General features: G+C 35.2%; 1 protein-coding gene across 3 annotated transcripts in view; it reads left to right on the top strand.

The window, feature by feature from the left end:
• The window catches only part of LOC5575535 (myosin-IB), a 146612-nt gene that overhangs the window by 111357 nt on the left and 12005 nt on the right, over positions 1-23250 (top strand). For all 3 annotated transcript variants that reach the window (XM_021852953.1, XM_021852952.1, XM_021852951.1), the window contains 2 exons: positions 12744-12894; positions 13213-13328. In XM_021852953.1, coding sequence (XP_021708645.1) covers positions 12769-12894; positions 13213-13328 — 242 coding nt within the window. In that variant the 5' untranslated portion in view covers positions 12744-12768. The remainder of the gene's footprint in view (positions 1-12743; positions 12895-13212; positions 13329-23250) is intronic.

Here is a 23250-nt window from a genome sequence, read left to right as displayed (position 1 = left end):
GCGGCTATCTCAATAGCGATTTTATAGCAAGATGGTGTCTTCGGCAAAGCTGTTAAGTAGATCAAGGACTAAACATATGATGTACCGAGTCTCAGTATCAGGTTTATTCTATTCAAGGCTAAAGCATGTTGTTATAATCCGTTTGTTTCGAAATTATCCCACCAAACGACGCTTTACAGCATGAAAATTCCATAAGTAAATACTTCAGAATCTTCACTACAGTCAAACTTCCAGTCGATAGTTATGGAATCATCGACACATGGAACAGATATTCTTTGAAAGCTGATTGATTGAAGCATAATAGCAACCATGATTTTTGCTTTTGTTTCAAGTATGGTTTCATGAGTCAATATCGAGCTATGTAACATCGACTCATGGAGGTTTGACTGTAAATATGGCGTCTTATGTTCTCTTTACCAACTGTGTTGGATTTTTCTCGAAACTAATAGCTTCCTGGCTCCTATTACAAAAAAAAAACCCTAAGAAATCTTGGCTGAACTGTGAATTATATTAGTTTTCCTTTCTATATCAGCTGCACCAGCAATTTTTATAAAATTCCTTTTCATATTCATTTTTGACATCGTTTTTTTCAATAGAATTGCTTTCCGAGTACACGACACTGAAGACGGTCTTACAATTGAGCTCAAAAGACGCGTATCTGTCAAATCTGCCATCTTTCATTCATCTTAAGGTATTTTACTATACTACTTGAAGTTCAAGATTATCCAGAAAGTAGGGTTATCCACAGAATTTGTTTATATAGAGATGCGTGAATACTGGAATCAAAGAACTGTCAAACGTTGTTCCAATCGAGCAATAGGCCTTTTCACGAGATGTTTTAAATCAACTGATTCGGAAGGTCTTTGAAGTCTTGAATATAAATGACAGTCCCTTGAATGCATCGGTCCTCCACCGATAGAAACGAATGGAAACACGGACTTGTCTCATGAAAAGGCCTGTCCAATGGGCGGCAGAAAGCTGTTACACAAAAATGAAGATGGGTGTGTGGTAGTGCAAAGCGATATGAAAGTGACGTCTCCGGTTATCTCGGTCTATTATGGCGACTCACGGGATGACACGCATACTACAACATTTTTCGAATCACCTCGAATGTGATAGAAGAGTGCATGGTGAGGTCACAAAAAATTCCCCATCTCTGTCATCCACTTCTGGAATTGTTGACATTTTTTTTATATGGAGTTTCGAGGTTACGTCAGGCGTGCAACGATCTATTGTCACTGCCTTTGTTGTTTATAAATAAATTCAAAATACTCTCAGTGCATCTCTAGTATAATCATATTTTCTGGGTTTATCATTATAGTCAACGCTCCATGATTGCTCTGATAATTGAAGGGATCATCGACTCATTGTAATATCGCGTTATGTACAGTAATACCTTGGAAAGCTGTTGTTGGGGATAATTACAGTGACTCATGGAGGTTTCACAATATACCAGTGCAGAGAAAGTTCAATGTTATTTATGTTGTTATAAACCAAAGCATGTCGAAATTAAACGATCTTTTCATGACTCATTTTTGTAGTCATATTATTTAAACAATAAGATAGAAAATCATCCTTCAACATTGATTTTATTTTACACTTTGTTCTTTATTAATGCTATATCATAACAAATTTAGGAAACACTTTGGCATGGTGTCGAAAACGAATCTTACCAAAATCTAACAGTAATTATGTTGTGAAAAATTCGGTTAGCCGACATCTCGGTAGATTATGTTCCGAGATTCGATATTTAAAATTACCGAATACTCAGCTCTTGGGTTCTGGGCGAAATGTTTCGCTGAGGTCGGAGACCTAATATAAGTGTGTATGGATCTTCATTCACCTGTATATCGCGTAGATATAGTGCGTCTTATGTGAGGAGAACTGATTTGCGTTTTACGAAGTCTTTTCACGCAACAAAATCAATGTATTCATCAGAAGTTCGATTAATAGGCTAAATATAAAAATAAGATTGATCAATTTGAATCTAGAGTTTGAACGATAATGAACCTTATATCTCTCGTTTTATTTTGTGTTTGCCTATCAATTCACTGGTAGCGAAATATTTTAACATTTGACAAAACGTGCACTGAGAGCCCAAATGATCAGAATCATAAGATGCTCGGAAAATAAAATGCTCACTTTCGCCGGGTTACATAATTCCAAATATAATTGCCCATAACATGTCAGCACTTGCTTACTAAATAACTTTGAAGAAGACGTCAACTTTCCAAATGATCGGGAACTTGAGATTCTGCATTAGAAAAAATTGAATTGGGACCTCTTGCGTAGCCTGATGGAAGTACATCTAGCATCCCACTGTATTTTAAATTGAATGTGGAAGAATTTTGAGTACATTTTACCCCTTACACGTTGGCCCGTGCTTTACAGAATAACTTGATCAAAGAGGTCATCTTTCTAATCTAATTTTATTTTCAAAATGAGAAATATAAATATGTTTGAAAATCCAATCTCCCGCATCTTCCTTATCATCCTTACCATAAAAATAGTGTTCTGTGAAATTTTTAGCTTTTTCGGTGGTGATTTAAAGGTGGCCCAAAGACAATGTAGGTTTACATGGAAATTACTATGAAATATTTTAAAGAAATGTTCCAGACACGTTAGTACTGCAATGTAAATACAAATTTATCATCCCATAGTAAAAACTCATTCTTCAAACCCTAATTAAGGATGTTGCTGAAAAAACAAATCCCTTTCGATCTAAATTGTTTGGGAATTTCTTTTTAATGTTTGCAGGGCTATAATCCCGTATGAAGCTAAATAAAAGCAAACAAACTCATGAATATCTCTTCTCCTATCCGTTGGAATGAATTTATCTCTTCAGCAAATTATTTTATTATAGTTTGAAGAATGAGTTTTTACTATGTGATGATAAGTTTGTACTTACAATCTAGTATTAACGTGTTTGGAACATTTTTTAAAATTTCTCCATGGTAATTTGCATATAAACCTACATCGTCTTTGGGCCACCTTTCAATAACCACCTAGAAAACTGAAAATTTCACAGAACATTATAGTTATGGTAATTATAGTAACGAACATATGCGAGATTGGATTTTCAAACTTTTTTATATTATGAACCGCTCTAATAATCATTAACACCGTGTTGTGGAAAAATTGCGAATCAAACGTCACATCACATGTTTAGTCCTTGATCTACTTGACAGCTTGCCCCAATCAAAATACAGCATGCTCACAAGCGCCATCTGGTAGTAGAATTTCAAGTTGGGTGGCCTATCACCTACTCAACACTTTTGTCGAAGACGTCAACTTTCTAAGTAATCGGGATCCTGAGATATCTGTGTCCAAAAAATGTCATACTCACTAGTGCCATCTGGTGAAAGAATTCCGAATTAAATAGATCATCACATATTAGTCCTTGAACTATCAAACAACTTTGCCAAAAAAACCATATTTATAAAAAATCGGGATCATGAGATACTCGTGATTGAAATATTGCATGCTCACTAGCGCCTTCTGATGTTGGGGGAAAGCTGTTGTTGGGGGTAATAACAGTAAACTTGAAATTTGAATTATAGTATGATTCCATGAGTCGATATCGAGTAGCGAAAAATTTACTCATGGAGGTTTCACAATTGGGTTTATTCTACGACTGGTGTGAGGTGACAATTGTCGATGTCGTATAGCAAGGTGACAATTCTCGACTCGAGTTACGTGACTCGCCGTGCAAATCAAATGAAGCGTCAATTCACTCGAGTCGAGAATTGTCACCTCTCTATACGACACCGACAATTGTCACCTCACGCCACTCGTAGAATTGACGCAAATATACCAGTGCAGCAAAATTCAATAATATTTATGTTGCTATAAACGAAGCATGCCAAAATTAAACGATCTTTTTGTGACTCAGTTTTGTAGTCAAATTATTTAGATATTGAAATAGTAAATCATCCTAAAACATTGATTTTGTTATACACATTGTTCATAATTGATGCTTTATCATAACAAATTTAGGAAACCCATTGCATTGGGGTCGAAAACAAATGTTACCAAAACCGAACAGTACTTATGTTGTGAAAAATTCGGTTTTCCGATATCTCGGGAGAATATATTCCGAGATTCGATTTTAAAAACTACCGAATTCTCAGCTCTTGGGTTCTTGAAATGTTTCGCTGAGGTCGGAGACATAATGTAAGTGTGTACGGATCTCCATTTATCTAGTTCACCATATCATAAGAATTTCCGAGATGATTCTACCTGTAAACCGCGTAGATATAGTGCGTTTTATGTGAGAACTTCTGTGCGTTTTACGAAGTCTTTTCACGCAAACATAATCAATGTATTCATCAGAAGTTCGTTCAATGGGCTAAATGTAAAAAAGAAGTTCAATTTTAATCTAGAACTATAGAATGAACCTTATATCTCTCATTTTATGTTGTGCTTGTCTATTAATTCATTGGTAGCGAAATATTTAAACATTTGACAAAACGTGCACTGATAGCCCAAATATCAGCATAAAAAGATGTTTAAAAAATAAAATGCTCACTGGCACCGGATTACATAATTCCAAATATAATTGTTCATAACATGTCAGCACTTTGCTTACTTAATAACTTTGACGAAGACGTCAAGTTTTAAAATAATCGGGAACTCGAGATTCTGTATTAGAAACATTTGAATCAGGACCTCTAGTGTAGCCTGATGTAAGTATTTAAAATCTAGCCGCCCACTGCATTTCAAATTGAATGTAGAAAAATTTCAAGATGTTCTTAATTTGTAAGACGCTGTTGATATGTGAAATGAAAAAATACAATTTACGACACGAATGCACTCTTTGAGTGTAAAGTGTCTTTAATAAACAAAAAACACTTTTGTTGAAGACGTCAACTTTCTAGGTAATCGGGATCCTGAGATATATGTGTTCGAAAAATGTCATGCTCACTAGCGCCATCTGGTGAATGAATTCCGAATTGAATAGATCATCACATATTAGTCCTTGAACTACTGAACAACTTTGCCCAAAACACCATCTTTCTAAAAAATCGGGATCCTGAGATATTCGTGATTGAAATATTGTGTACTCACTAGCGCCATCTGATAGCAGAATTTCAAGTTAGATGGCCTATAATATGTTAGTGCATGACCTACTAAACAACTTTGTCGAAGACCGCATCTTTCTAGGTAGTCGGGATGCTGAGATATCTGTGTTTGAAAAAATACATGCTCACTAGCGCCAACTGGTGGCAGAATTCCGAATCAAGCGGCCTATCACATGTTAGTCCTTGACCTATTGAACAACTTTGCCGAAGACACCATCGTGCTAAACAATCTAGATCCTGAGATATTTGTGTTCGAGAAGTTGCATTGCAAAATGTCCCCTTCATCGGTTCCCCCGGGGAACAATCCGATGGCCACTGGAAGTTGAGGATGTTTCCAAAGTTTCATTTGTCCACTGACCAATTGGTACCGTTGAACTGAAGAAATTTGCCGAAGACATCAATACTCTATCTTGCCTAGTTTTAGATTTATAATCAAAATGCTCCGCGTGTACTCAGTACACGATGCGACCACTCGTGTGACGGGCCCGGTAAAAAAAGTTACACGAGCGGTCGCACTGGTGTACTGAGTACACGCGTAAAAACTTAGGTTGAAAACACGATGTTTTCGAATACTTTTCGTTGATTTTTTCGGAAAATTTCTTCTGTACAAGCAAAAAGAAGAGTAGATCTTGGAATAGGACCAACACCCGGATCAATTTGAAGAGATTTTCAACGTGTTTTTCGGCTTTTCGCAAAGTGCGTGTACTCAGTACACTAGGGCGACCGACGGTGGGTTAAGCCAAGAGTTCAATCCCTTCAATCGAACGTTCTGATTTTGCTTATCTCTTTTTTTTCGCGTATCTATCACAGTATGGATGAATGGATTGTTGTATTGTATAAATCGTTACAAATATAAACATTGCAAGGTTCTTATGCAGTTTTTGTATTGAAATCATACTCTTTCTGTATTGGCAACCACATTATATAATTTTTGTATTAAGTCTTGTTTCAGGTGCACATTTAGCTAGGTCAAAATAGTTCCAGTAAAATTCGTTCCAAACTAATCTTCCGATTAGGCACCTACCTGGCCATAGCCCCATTTCATAAATGGTTCCAATACGCCAAAGTCCTCATTATATGTATAGTGCAAACCAAACGATACTCTTTGATGGATTTGTTCACCACCAGAGTATGATGCGCTTATTTAATTATATTTTCAAGTTTACTTTTCCCATTCGTCTTCATTGTGCTTTGCTCGATAAGGAGCTGGCTGACCGGTAGTTTAAGTAGATTGGTTGTGAACGGATAAAGTGCAACGAACAATAATTTAAGTCGGAATTATGTATCGAAGTAATACAAGTCAATCGAAGCGCAAGTGCATAGTTGTTCGTTCCATCACTTAGTTCGTCCGTTCCCACGTTAGATTCCCCTCTGATTGGAAAGTTTCAAATTTCAACTTTTAGCCAATTGTTTAATCATCAATTCACCCTTCTTTTAGCTGATTATTATTATTATCATATTTTAAATTATCAGCAAATTTGAATTATAAGCTAGAGCTAAACTTTTAACAAACTTGTTTAGCCAAATATATCAGCACATGATTATTCAAATAGGCTCCAATTGCATCTAAAGTTCAAGCCACTCAATTTTTGCCAACCTTGCTCCTGAGCGTGCTGCAATATTTATTGTCGAGAACTTCGGTGGATTCTTAGCAGAGTGTTTATGCGGATTTTTTTTTTCTCATTAGCTCATTAGCGTATGTTTTATGATCTCTTTGCTTATCTCTTCGATGGATGTCCATGTTTGATGAAAAAAAAAAAACATTCAGCAGATTCAAATTTCCTAGCATCATTTTCTCGGATCTTTGATAATTGACAGAATTATCAATATCCAAACAGTTTGTTTGTATTCGCATAGGGAAATAGGTAAAGTAAATAAACTATGCCCCCTTCTCTAAGGAAAAATGGAAATGTCTCTGAAGCACTGCCCATATGCATGGTCGATGTAACCCTCAGCACTATCTTTGCTGGAAAACTACGTTTTTGTGTTCCCAACGCATTCTAGAATCTTAAAACAATTTTGGTCAAATAATCTGTGCATTTGCTAAAGATTGAAATTCAATAATCGACTGTGCGAGACTTTTTGCTTGATTTTTTACTTTTGTCATCTGCAAACACATACGTCGTTTTATCGGTCCAATCAGTGAGATTGATGAACGATTATACGTACGAATTGAAAGTTTGTGTTAATTTAAGATAAGAATATGCTCATTTCAATCCGTTCTCCTCTTAAAGTTCAAATATTTCAGAACAAATAACACTGCGGTACACGTAATTGACTCAAGCACCAAAATACCTCTATTTTCTCAATCAAGGGTTGCTGAATCTATTGCCGTTTTCAAAAATATCATAGCACGTCTAGTTTTTGAGATATTGACTGTTGAAAATGCAAAATTTGACTATTTCAACCAACTTGCATGCAAGTTTACCAGCTTGTGCGGCAATTCATTTGCTTAATTTGCCACACCATTCAAACTTCATGTGTAAAACAATATTAATCAACAAAGCTCATAACATTTTCAATGCTAAAACTTATTTTACGGTGATTCAGAAAAATATTGTATTTTGCCATATAAGTGAAACGAATAATTTAGTATCCAGACTGCAATTTTTTTGCGATTGAATCTAAATTTTATCGTGTAATTTCAACTAAATTATATTTAAATTGAAAGTTTAAGTATTAATTCGCATGCTTGGTAGATTAGATTACAAAAAAGTTTGACAAATCATACTTTAAATCTCATGTAAACATCAATGAAATCAGTGTTTTATACAACTTTGGCGACCTGTAGCTAAAATTTGTGACGTGCTGGAACATTTCTGAAAACGGCATCAGATTCAGCGGCCCAAAATCTACTAGAGATACATAATTTGATTCTTGAGACACAAAATAAATGCCATTTTTGTTACGCTGGGTAAGCGATGTTTGCATGTCCAACCAGTGTATTATTATGAGGTAAAGAATGGTAAAGAATAACAATAAAAAAATGCATTTTGGTCATATTGGCACTTATGTCGACTATGTGAATATAGGCAGATGCACGAGTTACTCAATTTTTTTCCCGATAGATGCGTTAATTGATCGGGCGTATTGTTATAATTTCCGATCGGAACAATTGTATTATGTTATGTACCATCGAAATCGTACTTCCAAAAACATATTACAATGGTATAATTTAATCATAGTTTTAAAAAGCTCAAATCAACATCAGATGTCTTTACAGAAATAATTCGTATTTGAATTCTGAATTTTCTTAGAAACAAGTTAAAATATAGTTTAAAAAAGCTTTTTTTTTAGGTAGTCTGATTTCTACGTGTACGTTTGAGATAAAGAGACTGAAATACGAAGAGCCGAACATCTGAACATCTGAACATTTTTTTCAAATTCTCTTTCATTCTTCCGTTGCTACAGCTTTCGACGGAGTAGTATACTTGATAAATTTCAGTTCATTATCTGGTACCGTAAAATCGGGTGTAATTGATCAGAAGGGTGAAATTGATCATCGTATCACACGATTTTATTTATTCGTAATGGGGCACAAATATCAATGTAAGCTACAGTAAATGTACGTTGCTTGTCATAACTATTGTAGAATTGTGTGTTGTGAAGTTTTTTGCGTTAAATAATGTTCATTACTATGAAAATAACGTAAAATTTCAAAATCATGCACGGTGCAGTATTGACAAACAGCTATGAACTTCTATTCATAAGCAAGGATTTGAACATGGTATGAACCTGAAAGTTTGTGAGGATGCTTGAGACATATCCCCAAACCAGATTTCATCACCAAAACTCGGGCCAATTAACTCATATGGTTGACATAATCAAATTTCTGTTAGATATCATTGAATTCCTTAGGAAATTGCATACATTTAGGCGTTTTCCACGGAATTCTTGAAATTTAACTATTCGTTATTTATATAAATATTGCATTGTTAAGAATTTTACAAGCATATTCGGATTCAGGAAGCTCAAATTTATCATATAGAGTTGTTTTGGAAACTAACAATAATGGCATTGACAAGTGATCAATTTCACCCCGAAATGAGATCTCCTGATTTTTTATTTTAAAGGTATTTGTTAACACTAAAATGACATTTGTTAGAAAATTTCGGTACATAAGTCGATGAGACTCACCTTCGTACTTGTTTTCCTGCATTTAGTTGTTTGGTATTGTTAACATTATAGAAAACAGAATAGAAAAACCGTGAAAAATGATCAATTTCACCCGAAATTACGGTATGATTGTTATTTACACTGCTGGAGTCATGGAAGGATATCCACTTAACTTATCAAACACATTTACTTCCCGAAATTCTCCAAAATGAGATAGACATTTTAATAGCAAAACAACATTAAAATAGGGTAATGGCTGTTTATTTCGTTCTAAAATGCTAACAGTTGGCGCCAGCGGCAAAAAGTACAGACAACAGCCTTTCGAACATCCAGTTTCTCTCACTGGCCGCCGAGCGTCAATTCTGATGTTTAGATTCCACTCACTAATCGCGCTACGCTTGTTTCTCAAATTTCTCAAACTTTCAACACAAGTGCATGGAAGAATGGTAGTCGAGAACTGTCAAAACGTATGGAAGATAATGAAAAACGTTAATTACTTGCAACTGGATCGAATTCATTAGAAATCAAGTGTAATGTGGATAGATAATTTTTGGTGTTTAGTTCATCTTCCGTGGTGCTTTCTTTGATTCAGGATTTCGTTTTCACTACCAAGGAAAAAGAGCCATCTGTTGCCTTATCAGTTTTAAACATCGCCGTATTGCTCTCATAAGAGTTCAGTCATTCCGACGTGACGAAGTGGACACATGAAATATAGCTTTGTCTAGTGACAGTGAGAAGAATCGTTTCGCCAGTGTCGCAAGTTGGTCATGAGACTTAACAGCCCTGCGCAAAACTTGAAAATTATAACCGGCACGTTTACACAGATAATTTGCTATGATGCAAATTTTTGTGCGAGCCATTTTTAGTGTGCGTTAAGAAGCGAAGCTTATGCCAGGTCTTCTGCTAGATTGGAATGACCTTCACAGTAAATTTGGAATTCTAGTTGGAGCATTTCGACTCTTTGTTTACAGTATCTTTAGTTTGAGTCATACGATGAACCGAGGTCCAGTTTTCTAAAAATCAAATCTTCAACCATGTTTTAAGTTGAACAATTATGTCACATTCCATGTTAAATCGGTCAGTCACAGAACTTGGCCGTCTTCGATTTGCAGTAAATTTTGCACATGATTTCGTCATGGTAGAATAAGTTTTTTCCCAAGAAAAATCGATAATTTTGTCTCAAGAATAACTTTCCAAAATGGCCTATAAGTTATTGCATGCAATATATTTAAAAAATTCTAACACTGAAACTGTTAATTTTTAAGAAAAATGCTCTATTAAGAAATTAATTACCTCATTACGCGTGGTAAAAATGGATACTTTAATAACCTTGCGGATTGGATTACCGAAAAGCTCAATATATGTATGTGTTACTCTATTAAGAAGTTTTAGCGAACCATTTAAACTACAAGAATAAAATATACACTGTATATATATATATATATATATATATATATATATATATATATATATATATATATATATATATATATATATATATATATATATATATATATATATATATTTAATTTTTCTCATGAAAAATTCGATAATAAAACATACATTTAAATTTACACAAAAATTCCATTTTTATGAATTTTAAAAAATTTCCCCATAGAATCTTGATAGAAAACAGATGTTTGGGACAAAGTTTCATGATGCAGATATTTTTTTTTAATGTTTTTCTAAGAAAAAGTTAAAAAAGACACTACACGTTAATGCTATTTGCCCTTTGAAGGAAGTACCACACTTGACAACGAACTAGCATTCAACGCTCAGTGGCACAGTCGGAAAACATTCCTCTCGAAAAGTTTTTCGGCCTGAGGCGAGATTCGAACCAACACTCCTAAGCACGATGTGGCTAAATGCCTCGGTGACACTAATCACCAGATCACCAGGGGCCCAGATAGCCGTAGCGGTAAACGCGCAGCTATTCAGCAAGACCAAGCTGAGGGTAGTGGGTTCGAATCCCACCGGTCGAGGATCTTTTCGGGTTGGAAATTTTCTCGACTTCCCAGGGCATAGAGTATCTTCGTACCTGCCACACGATATACACATGCAAAAATGGTCATTGGCATAGTAAGCTCTCAGTGAATAACTGTGGAAGTGCTCATAAGAACACTAATCTGAGAAGCAGGCTCTGTCCCAGTTGGGACGTAACGCCAGAAAAAAGAAAAAAAAAGACACTAATCACACGGCTATGAAGCCAACAACTTCTGGTCGATCTCCAAAATTTTTATTTTTTTGTCATAATAAATACGTTTTGATGATACAATGAAAATACGAAGTCATTCTAAACCATAATGATTATCATGATCACTTCTCTAAAAGTTACCATTTTAATTATATCAAGTTTAATGAAAAAAAAAATGATTATTTAAATAATAAAATAGACCATTTTCATTAGTTATTCGCAAATACGTTTCCGAGAGTATAGCCTATATTTATCTCCACTTACTCATTTTTCTTGGTGGAAAATCTCGAATAACTAATGAAAACGGCCTATTTTATTATTTAATTAATATTTTTCTGCTTCAAACTTGATATTATTCGATAATAGCTACTTCTAGAGAAGTGATCATAATAATAATTATGGTTTAGAAAGATTTCAAGATTCTCGTTGTATCATCAGAACGTATTTATTAAGACAAAAACCAAAATTTTGAATAACGACCAACTGTTTTTCTTAGGAAAACTTGTTTATTTAATTTTTTTTAGGAAAAATTGTTTATTAAAAATATTAGATCTTCACGCAGTAAACTTGACTATGAGTAATATCTAAATATACTTCTTGACGATTTAAACCCTAATTTAGACAAAAATAGAAAAATAAATTAGAACTTTAAATAAATTTGATTGATTCCTGAAATAAACATCGATAGTATCCTGCAATAATTGCTTATGGAATTCTAAGTGTTATTCCTGGATGAAATCAAGGGAAAATATGCAATACAATCTGTTGAGAAATTGAATTTATAATTAGGTATCATTCAAAAAACTATGTTAGGGATGTTTGCAGAAATTCAGGAGTTAAACGGCAAATAATCTTCGTTTATAATTCCATTGGCTTCTATCGTGAAATTTTGCTATTAAATCACTCTTAACTAATGACCTACCATTGATGAAACACTGAAACTCCATCGTGTTTGGGGCTGCGCCTTCGGTTAGTGGTCGTTATATTTACCGGCCAATTTTCATTGCGTTTAACCTTGGCGTTTCAGCAGCCTTCAGATCGACGGCTCTGATCATACGAATTGAATGATACAATCTTGTAAAACTTTATGATGCCCACCCAAACACTGTTACTTCACAGTCAAATTTGTTACGGTAAATGGAGTGAATCAATTCACAAAACCAAGGGCAGTCAGAACCTTGCACATATCGAGCTATAAATTTCAGAGCTGACACTATAAGATCAATCAATTCCAGCACTTCCAATCAATCGAAGGGCTTCGATAAGCATTTTACAACCATGAGATAATGAACCAATTTCAAAACTATGGTAGATTCAATCTAATCATCCGCTTACGTTTCGTTTCTTCACAGACATCCGCCAAAATTCCGCACCACGATGGAACGGGGACTTCATGATCGGGACCGGGTGGGACTGCAGGATCAGGTCCTACTCGAAAACTACCAGAGCGAGGATGCCTTCATCGATAATCTGAAGAAACGGTTCCAGGAGAATTTGATTTACGTAAGTGCCCACCACGACCACCTTTTTGTTTGCAATGCTAAAATGTCACATGACGACGGTTTATGCAATTTTGCAACTCGAGAAGAGCGAAAGAAGCAGAAGGGTTGCTTGCAAACATGTTTGCCCAGCACAAATCATCGCCATTCGATGGCATAATCCCTTATGGTGTGCTGTTGCCAGTGCAAGTCACAGTTTGGATTACAACTCGGATCAGATTACCGACATATTGCTAGCAGAAGCGATTCACTTTGGTGTCTGCATGCACCATAATCGAAGGAGCGTTAACATTGATTTACGTTTTGCTTTCAATCCCAACAGACTTACATCGGGCACGTGCTGATATCCGTTAATCCGTACAAAGAACTTCCGATCTACACCGAGCAGGACGTCAAGGAGTACCGCAAGCGACACTTTTTCGAGGCACCACCACATGTGTAAGTATGAGCTCTGTTCTGTACACGCTTAAACGAAATTACACAGAGTTGAATACGATTCGCACTAAATCGAGCTCTTCTGGACATCATGTGTGTAATTTTAGCACATTCTAAAAGAACTGCCCCTTTTGAATTTATTTTGCCTTTTCGCAAAGTATATGACACATGAAGATGCTTCGCAATATGACATGAAATTTGTAAAAATGAAGCATAAATGGTCGGCGTTAAGTCAGAGTGGACCAAGCTACATTTTTCATACTTTGAGAAAAATGGGCTTGAAGTCTAAGGCACTGTAATTTTTTAATTTGTTTAAATTTTGGTTCAATATTTCTACACATCTTTGTGTTACTTTCAAACAGTATAATGTGAAGTGATAATCATGAAAAATCATAATCCAAACCTCTGATATAACGATTTTTTGATAGACTATATGTACTTGGTCCACTCTGACTGAACTAAAGACCACCGTTCAGCGAGTTGGTTCATTCTGACTGAACAATTTCTAGGAAAACAACAATCATTTAATGCTTCCATGGTAAAACTGGGTGCATATCTCTCAGATAAACAGATTATCAAGATCCATCGACACCAATATCGTAAATTATTCAATAATTCATATCGGCAATATCGAAATTAGTGGCATTACAATAGCTTGAAAATTGAGGTTTTGCAGGGTCAGAGCATTGAAGACCAGAAATATTCAAATTAGCGTTCAGTCAGAGTGGTTCAAGTGAAAATTTTGAGTACCGACCAAAATATACTGGTCCAATGAACGGGTTCTAGGATATTCCATACGTACACCATCGAACTACCATAAACTTCTATTGCACTCTGAAATTGACTCAAAAATTGCAATAATCAATCAGTTTATTGCTTTTCAACACTTGGTACGCTCTGTCTGCACAGAAATTGTTGCAAATTCTGACCACCTACCCAAATATGGTAAATGGTCAAAAATGAAAATCAAATCCATAGAATGAAGTAATATTTGTAAATTTCTTTTGATGGATGAGTAGAAGAATCGTTCGATGTTAAAAAATCTGACAAATCTCTTGAAATGTATTCAATTTTCTCGCATTCCTCAGCGCGCTGATCATTTTTGCTCTTATGGTAATCAGCACTTGGTCCACTATGATCGCATACTTCTATCGATTTTTATTGATCATCCAAAGTAAATTATGTAATAAATTTACTGGTTTACGGCTAACCAGCCGAGTGGAAGTTTAACAACTACCCAAAGCCCACACAATAGAAACCTCAGCCAGCGCAGTTGCTGGCTAGTGTAGTGTGCTATTTCAATACCTAAAAAATAATGCGCTCTCGGGCTAGCCATTGGATGTATATAGAAAGCGTTGTGTTTGGATGGGCATCTAATTCTTCCGAAAGAGGTGCACTTTGAGAAAAAGGACCACGTGATTATTGAGAAGACATTTTTTATCTAACTCTTCGTTTAAGCTAAGTAAATTGATTCTGAAAGTTTTTACTTAGGGCGGACCCTAAAAATCAGTTATTTTGGTCGAACTCTTTTGTTTTCAGTTTCACGGGAATATGGCATTCGAAAAAGTAGTAAAGGAAGTAATGATACGCATTTTTGCTGAACATTGCAAGTTTGTAATTCTTGTGGCGTACTGCCTTCAGCAAAGTTGTAGGTTTTAGCTAGATCTACAACTTTTCCATAAACTACTTTTTAGAGAAATGTGAAACAAAAAATGTAGAAATAATGATACGATTCAGATGTAGGTTACCTTATATTTATTATTATTTGTAGAAGTGCAGCAAAAACATTTCAAAAAATCAAAATTGGCTGTGTGTGTAAAATATATTCAATAATGTTTCAAAGTTCTTTCATTATTTTGTAATTTATAATTTATTTGTAATATTTAATTTATAATTTTTATTTATAATTATCATGAACTGCACCCGAAGTCTTCGAATAAATATATTGTGAAATAAGTTCCTTCTAGAAGCCCACAAGTATTTGCACCAAAATTTATGCCAGCAATTTTCTAAGACATGAGTGTAAGTAAACATAATTCAAGATGTATTGTTAGTAACGCTTTCAGAAACTTCTTGTAATCGTTGATTATTCGGCCAAAATTTTACAGAAAATCCTCGAAATATTTATTAGGTGTTCTATCGGATTTTTTAGCCATGTTCCTACGAGAATTCGTAAAACATGCTGACAAAAATTAACTTCAAAAATTCCGCCTAAATTTTTTTTGGGAATCTTGCATTTTACTCTTTCTCCCCTTTCAAAATTTTCGACTTCTTGAAAGGGGGGTCACATTTAAGTAAATTTATATTTGTATCAGCCTAATTCATGGTTGTAGGTTATATCCCAAGTAACAATTCCACAGAAACCTGGTTTTCGTGAGGATTTATTAATGTTTTATGACAGTTACGTGATTGCTCTAATACTTAGAGGCGACATTTAACGTTGCCAAAAGATGATATTTTGTGATTCGGCTCTTGGCTGTTTTTAAAACCTTTTCGAGCCAAAACATAAAGTCAAAATTTTGTGGCTACAAAAACTGCTTTATTGCAGCATACAAGGTGGGGCAAAAGTTCGACCTTAGTGGTATAATCAAAGTTTCCAGGAAAACAATAGCAGTTGAAACAAAACAAAAACCAAACATTGAATCTTCAACGTATTGGCTATAATTTTGCTGAACAAACTTGTGTCAAAATATTTACCCATTTTTAGTTATAACAGTTTCAAAATTAATTGTCTTATTCGAACTTTTGCCCCACCGGTGGGGCAAGAGTTCGAATCTAGTGTGGGGCAAAAGTTCGCTGGCTAAAACACAAAATATTGATCTTTTTATGATACACCAGCCATAAACTTAAGTTTGACGAAAAATACACACTAAATTTTCATCAAAAAAATGCCCAAAACCGGGTTTATTGTAATATACTCAAAAATAGCAGTTTTTCACAAAACTATGTGGAAATGAAAAATTTTGGTGACAATTTTCACACGATCAAACAAATTTAACTGAATTTGAAGATAATATGTGGATTTTAGGCAATTTGCAAATTTTTCCGTGATTTTATACATGGGTCGAACTTTTGCCCCGCTGATTCGAACTTTTGCCCCACTATGGGCCAAAAATTGTTTTCAAGCATCTATGCAAAAACTTATACACCTCAAATCAACCTTATGACAGGCCTAGAAACGCCCTTACATAAAATATTGAAAAAGATTTTATCTTCAATTGGTTCCATGCAACGAAAGTTTGACCAAAAATTACAATATTCACGTCGTAAAACAACAAATAGCCATAACTTTTCCAAATCTCAATCGATTTTTATGATATTTGGATTGAAAGTCTCTTACTTGAAAAGCATTCCAACCACCATAACATTTATAAGATTTGTTTTGAATTGAGCTGGAAATCTTAAAAAGAAACTCTTACCCCACTCGAACTTTTGCCCCACTTTACTCTACCTTATTCCAACTACTTGCTGTGGCTGAACGACTCTTATTTGTTACGGCTATGATAAAAGACTCATATAATACAGCTTGTTGTCATAAAAGCTGCTTTTAAGCTGCATGACTTCCATTTGGTTTCTGATGACTTACCTTATTTATACCTCACAAATCAGTATTGGGACTCATAAGATGCGAAAACACTATTTGCATTGCAAATTTAATACTTACCACACCAATATAACGTCACTAACATTGCGTTATTACCAAGGTACACTTATTCCTCATGGTAAAATGCAAAACTAATATGCGTTTTCATTTTTTTGCGTATTTTCTTCAAAACAGCACGCCCGAACTGTCAAACTATGTGAAATGCTGCTTAGTTACCATAAAAAGCGAAAAAAAGCTGAATCATCTTCAATCAGCATTTATTAAGGCAATTTTACATCCACAAATGCCGAATCATAACAGCGTGCCCTTATTTATGTATTTATGATAACAAAACAGCATTTGTCGATGGCAATCTATCAATTATGGTTCCGCCATATTAATTACACTCCAGTTGCCACAATTTCACTTTTTCAAATTATATTGTCTCCATGAATTCGCTCGTGAGATGCTATGGCGTGATGATTTAACTGACTGAATATAATTTAAAGCACATTTACTGCCCAGTCAAACCAATAAATGTTGAATTCTTCACCTGGCGGTTTATTTTAGCAAATGCTAAATAACTAGAAATACGCCACTTTCAGAGGGGGTACAGACAAATTTACTTCTTTCTCATCACATTTCACAGTAAATCTCACTCGGTACTAAAGATTCGAGCACTATATCCAAATAAATCACTTCAAATAAAAAGCACTGAGAAATAAATTATCACAGACGTGTTTTCAAACTTATTTTGTTTTGTTTACGTTGGAATAAATTCGGCAATAGTTATGATAAAATTATTTTCAAGATGAAGCGACATTCATCCAGAAAAGGTGGCCTCGTAATAGCTACCATAAATGGTATTTTGCTTTATTCGTGTGACATAATTATACTCTTCATAGCCTCTTTCAGAGTGGGCAAACTAGTCACGTTCTAATCTACAAGAAGTTTTGGGGGATGCGATGAAGGCAACCGTGCCTTGACCATGGTTTTATGGGCGTTTATTTAAAGCACCCTGGAAGTAATTCGTAAAACTAAAATTGTTACTTGGGATATCTGGATAATTACAGAAAGGAAGATTTTTTTTATTGATTTCTTCTTATAATTAACGGAATGGATGAAATTCATGAAGGATTTTGACTGATTTATGAATATCTTGAAAGTTTACTGTCAGACGGAGTTGGTGGTCGTATTGCTACCGTTTCTGCTTCAAAAACAGAAGGTCATGGGTTCAATCCCAGGCCCGTCCTTTTCCTCCTACTTTGTAGTTGTATCTTTCACTTGCTTTTCTATCTTCCGTGCTCAATCTATCCCACTCATACTATTCTTTCATAGCAAACGCTAGAACCAGAGACGGACAAGAAACCGTTTCCTAACGCTTCATTCTTTCAAAATTATAGCACGCCTTTCCTTACGCCTGATACATAGGCAGTCTGCTACCCAAAAAGCAAACCTCTCTGCCAAGCCTTTCCCCCAACCCATACACGGAGAAAACGGAAAACACATATTTGAGTTTTTTTAAACTTACTTTTGAGTTATTTTTCTCTCCCTATTTCATTCGCTCTTTCTATTGTTGTCAGAGAGCGAAGAGCAAAACAACCCAAAAACCGAACCTTTGTGCGTTACCTCAAATTTGAGTAAGTGACATAGTACTGGAAGTTGAGTTATTTGATCTGCCGGTTGAGTGAAAAGAACTTAGCCAGTAGGTATTTTTCGAATGGCTGCAAATGAAAACAACTTCTACCCCATCAACTCAAAATTAGGTTAACGCACGAACCCTCGGAATTGAGTGGAATGAACTCACTTTTGAGTACAGGTCGGACTCGATTATCCGGAGTATCGATTTTTTTTTCACTCCGGATAATCGAATCCTCCGGATAATCGAATCACTAAGAAAAAATTGAAATCTTTGACAAAAGAACTTAAATATTATTTCTTTTTCGTTATTTTATTTGTTTGATGCGGTGGCGTAGCCAGAATTTTTTCCTAGGGACAGTAGGGGTCTTTACAAGAAAAAAAAAAAAGTTTGACCAGCATACACAAAAAAACACTTTTTCAAACCCCCCTTTTCTTAAATACGTTTTAAACTGCAAAATCATTCATATTGTATATTACAATACCAAATTATCTCAGATTTATGCATAAAAATTGAAAAACAAAAACATCAAAAAACAAATTCCGGATAATCGAGTCTAAAATTCCGGATAATCGAATCCCGGATAATCGAGTCCCCGGATAATCGAGTCTCCGGATAATCGAGTCCGACCTGTACTTCATTTTCTCCGTGTATACACCCGCATGAACTAGCGTAGATGCAGTCGGAAACAATGGTCTACAGTGCACTGAGGCAAAAATCTCGCATGATTTTCATAAAATCACACTAATGAACGCGTTTTTTATTATTTTTTTGTTGGTTCATAAGACACTTGCGTATTTCATTCGACGAGATTGAGATTCATAAGACAAGTGTAATTTTTTCATAACAATCAATTGTCAATGTCATAAGAACGCTTATGAACCCCATTGCTCATCATTGTGAAGAACCACGTGAGGCAAATTTTCTCTGTACAGCCATTTCACTATCATAAATTCAATATGGCTTCCGAAATGGAAGTGTTTGCTGATTTGTCGCTGGCTGACTCCGTTTCTAATGCATCAAAGGGTAAATATTTTCTAATTATCATCGATTCCGCTGTAACTAACACTTTCTTTCGATCAGATTAAGGAATTGGATCCAAGGAATAAGATTTTTGAATGAAAATTTAAAACAATTTGTATGACGCGTAAGAAATTACAAACACCCCTCATCCATTAATCCGCCCCTAACGTAAACCTGCACCAATTCAGGCGTTCTTCACAACTTTTCTCAATAATGTTTCGTTTCTATAATATACTTCTTCGCGTTCAAAATAGGTTAGCCAACTAGAGAAAATCGAATTTTCATCCATTTTGTCGTATCGCAAATCGATTCTAATGCTTACAGTAAAGTGCTTTAATTGAATTGCGACATGACAAAATGGATGAAAATTTGATTTTCCCAAGTTGGTTAACCTATTTTTCAACGCGGATTAATATTATTCATTCATTGAAATTTATAATCTAAAGCTCAAATTACACAAGACAGTATTATGGAACCAAGAATGGATCAGAACGTAATTCATAAGACTATCTATGGATTTTGTTATCAAGTCAATGCTGGTTCATAAGATCATCTTACGAAATTCCTTCGAGGTGTATTATGGAAACATCATCTGCCGAAAACCATACGATGGTCTTATGAATTTCAAAGATTTTTCTTGTGTCGTAATTCCATAAGCAAATCTTATGACAGTCTTACGTTTGCTTTCCTCAGTGTGGGCCAGTATAAGTGCAATATCATTTCTTTCCATCTTCCTCATCGGTCTGCATTCTAACGTGGCAGGCGCCATTGTTGCCTAAAAATAGTAGTTCACTGTATGTTAGTCCCAAGCAATCATTCGGTTGGTTTCTTGTGTAAGTGCAGCTGATCTGGCGATACTGGAGAGCAACCACGGCCAATCAAGCTCAAGCTCTAGAAAAAATATAACAAAAACCATTGGAAAAAAATTTGGAGAAATGTTTTGAAGCACAGCTAGAAGTATTGATCAATGAATTATTTTGAGTGTTTAGGGAGAAAGTAATGGCGAAGAGCATAGGGACATATAATTTCGAGATTATCTCTGAAGAATGCAATTAAGCAATATCAAAAAGAATATCCAGAAGAATCATAATAAGTTTCTAAAAAAACCTGAGGTATATCTTGGAAGATTTCTAAAACGAAGTCTTTTAAGTAAGTTGTCCCAACGAAAACTTTTGCGAATCATCGAAAGGAATGTCAAGGGTAGTTCCTGAAGCATGCAATCTTGTAGGATACCCTAATGAGGTTTTTGGATAGCTACTCTATGAATTGTTAAAATCAAATTAAATTAAATGATAAATTAAAAGTTGTTAGACAAAAAAATACATACAAAAAAGAAAAACAAGAGATAAGAAAAATTTTGAACAGAATTTTGTAGGAAATGCTGGAATAAAATGTTTGAAAAAAAAATCCAACTCGCGTATGTTCAATGATTTTTTTCTACAGCGTTTTCCGCTTATTCGCTTATCAAAACAAAACTCTGTTGTGGAAACTGAAGCAAATTGGAGTAACTATTTTTGAGTAATGAGCTTTCAAGATCCTGGTACCACTCTGGTAGGAATCTATTGCAAAAGATCGAAAGACAAAAGGTGAAGGAAAATGGTCGAATGAACGAAAGGCCGAATGGACATAAGATCGAAGGGACAAAAGATCAAATGGACTAATATTGCGCATTACTTTCACCACTGGGCTATCGCAGAAGTTTTTACAAGTGCGGAAACGCTAATAAAAGTGCGCAATTACATCAAATCGTGTAGATTTCTTCGGGGGACTTATTATTTGTAAATCAAAGAATAAGTGTTCTGAAGACACCAACAAGATTCAATGCAATCCCGCACTTTTATTCACACTTTCGCACTTATGAGGCCACACTTCGCAGTCCAGTAGTGAACGAAATACACAATATGTAATAGGGATAATTTCAGCTGAGCAATGATCTTTTTGGGGTGGAAACTTTGTGGACTACCCCATAGCTAGGGCATACTCGATGTGCATGTGACGCTCGAAACAAGAGTCGATTGCAGAGGGTTCGCCCTGTCGAGGCTGGTCCCTTGTAGAATTGTCAAGTCGGCTAGGAGAAACAGTTTTGGCCCCTCTTCGAAATAATACCCTAAGGTGGTTCCATGAAGAATAGCGTCTTTTGTAAACCTCAATGCAGAGCATGGGCAGATTTTAGTGGGTCGTTGGTGGTGCGGTAGTCCTATACTCCCTGAATTATATTCTCAGCGATCGAGTTGTAAATCTCCATCTTGCAAAAAAACAAAAAAAAATATGTGCGAATGCAAAAATGGTCAACGGGCCACGGAAGCTCTCAGTTAATATATGTGTGTCTGAGAGGCAGGACTTATCCCGGGGTAATGATAATTCTCTTCTGCTAATTGAAATTAGCCGAAACCAACAGTCATATAATACAATAATACATTACCCTGAAAATCACCAAAACTTCAAAAAAGGAGAAACCTTTGTAAAACAACGCTCCAAAGCAAAAAGATCAGCCGATATTATAAGAAAGCAAAATTTCAATTGGAAAATTACAGGTAATATGTAAATGACGGTAAAAATGTACAAAATAACTAATTTTTGTTTATTTCCATGAAGCGTTTCTATGAAAAAAAGCCAATGTTTGTACGACAGACTAATTTTTGATGAAAATATTCACGATTTAAATGCCAATAATCTTTTTTACAATATAATTTTAAAGAACAGCCTATTTCTATAAAAGGACAAAACCTTGTTAAATCATTAAGAGGGTACCATCCATAATGATTTTAAAATTTTGTAAAGTAGTATTTTCATTCAAAAGCAGGAAAGCTAACACGAAAATGAGTTGACTATATTCTATTCTTCCACCGAAACATATTCATCAGTTTCAATTATGTCGATGATTTTGATGACCATTCCATTCGGTCTTTCGTACATTCGAACTTTTGTCATTCGACCTTCTGTCCTTCGACCTTTTGTTCTACAACCCTCTAATAGTATAAGGTTCTACAAACCTCTGTAATTTCCAGATTTGTAGGAGACAGCTTAACCTATTTGTATGATTTTTCAGATAAGCTCCTCAATACCTGACACACGATATGTCTAATCCAGCAGATTATAAAAATCGAATGCACATCGAATTTTTTATCGCTAGAGTTCAGTATTTGGGTTATATTTTCATAATATGAAGAACTTTTAAAATATTCAATGGGTAAAAAGGTGGCCAATGATCAAAATCGATACTATTTCTTTCGAAAAATCGTTAGAAAATGGCGCAAAATTATATACAACAAACAAAAAAATATATCGTGGATTAAATATTTTCAGTGGTAAAAAAATGATGCTGCTGGTAGAATGGTTGATTTGTCGGTTTTTACATCCGTGTTTTGTAGACGCCGCTTCCCTCGGGAAATAAAAATCCGAACTACGTAACTGTGTTTAATAGGATTGCTTATAACAAATCTAGTCATAGATCTCTCAACAGGAATCCTTCGGTTGATCTCTCCCAGACTGGAGTTAATTTTCCACTCTATTAAAATGATTTACAGCCGTCGTCATCATGTCCAACGGTCCGTCATCTGCTGCGGCAACTCTGTCCGCATGGTCGCACTGAATTAAAAGACCATTCCAACCACACCGTGCAAACGCACTCCACGCCGCATGCAACTGCTAAAAATAGCATCTCACCAACTTCCTTTTCT

Source organism: Aedes aegypti, chromosome 3, assembly GCF_002204515.2.
Source record: "Aedes aegypti strain LVP_AGWG chromosome 3, AaegL5.0 Primary Assembly, whole genome shotgun sequence".
In the NCBI taxonomy this organism is placed as follows: Eukaryota; Metazoa; Arthropoda; class Insecta; order Diptera; family Culicidae; genus Aedes; species Aedes aegypti.
This window is presented reverse-complemented; position numbering and strand designations above follow the sequence as displayed.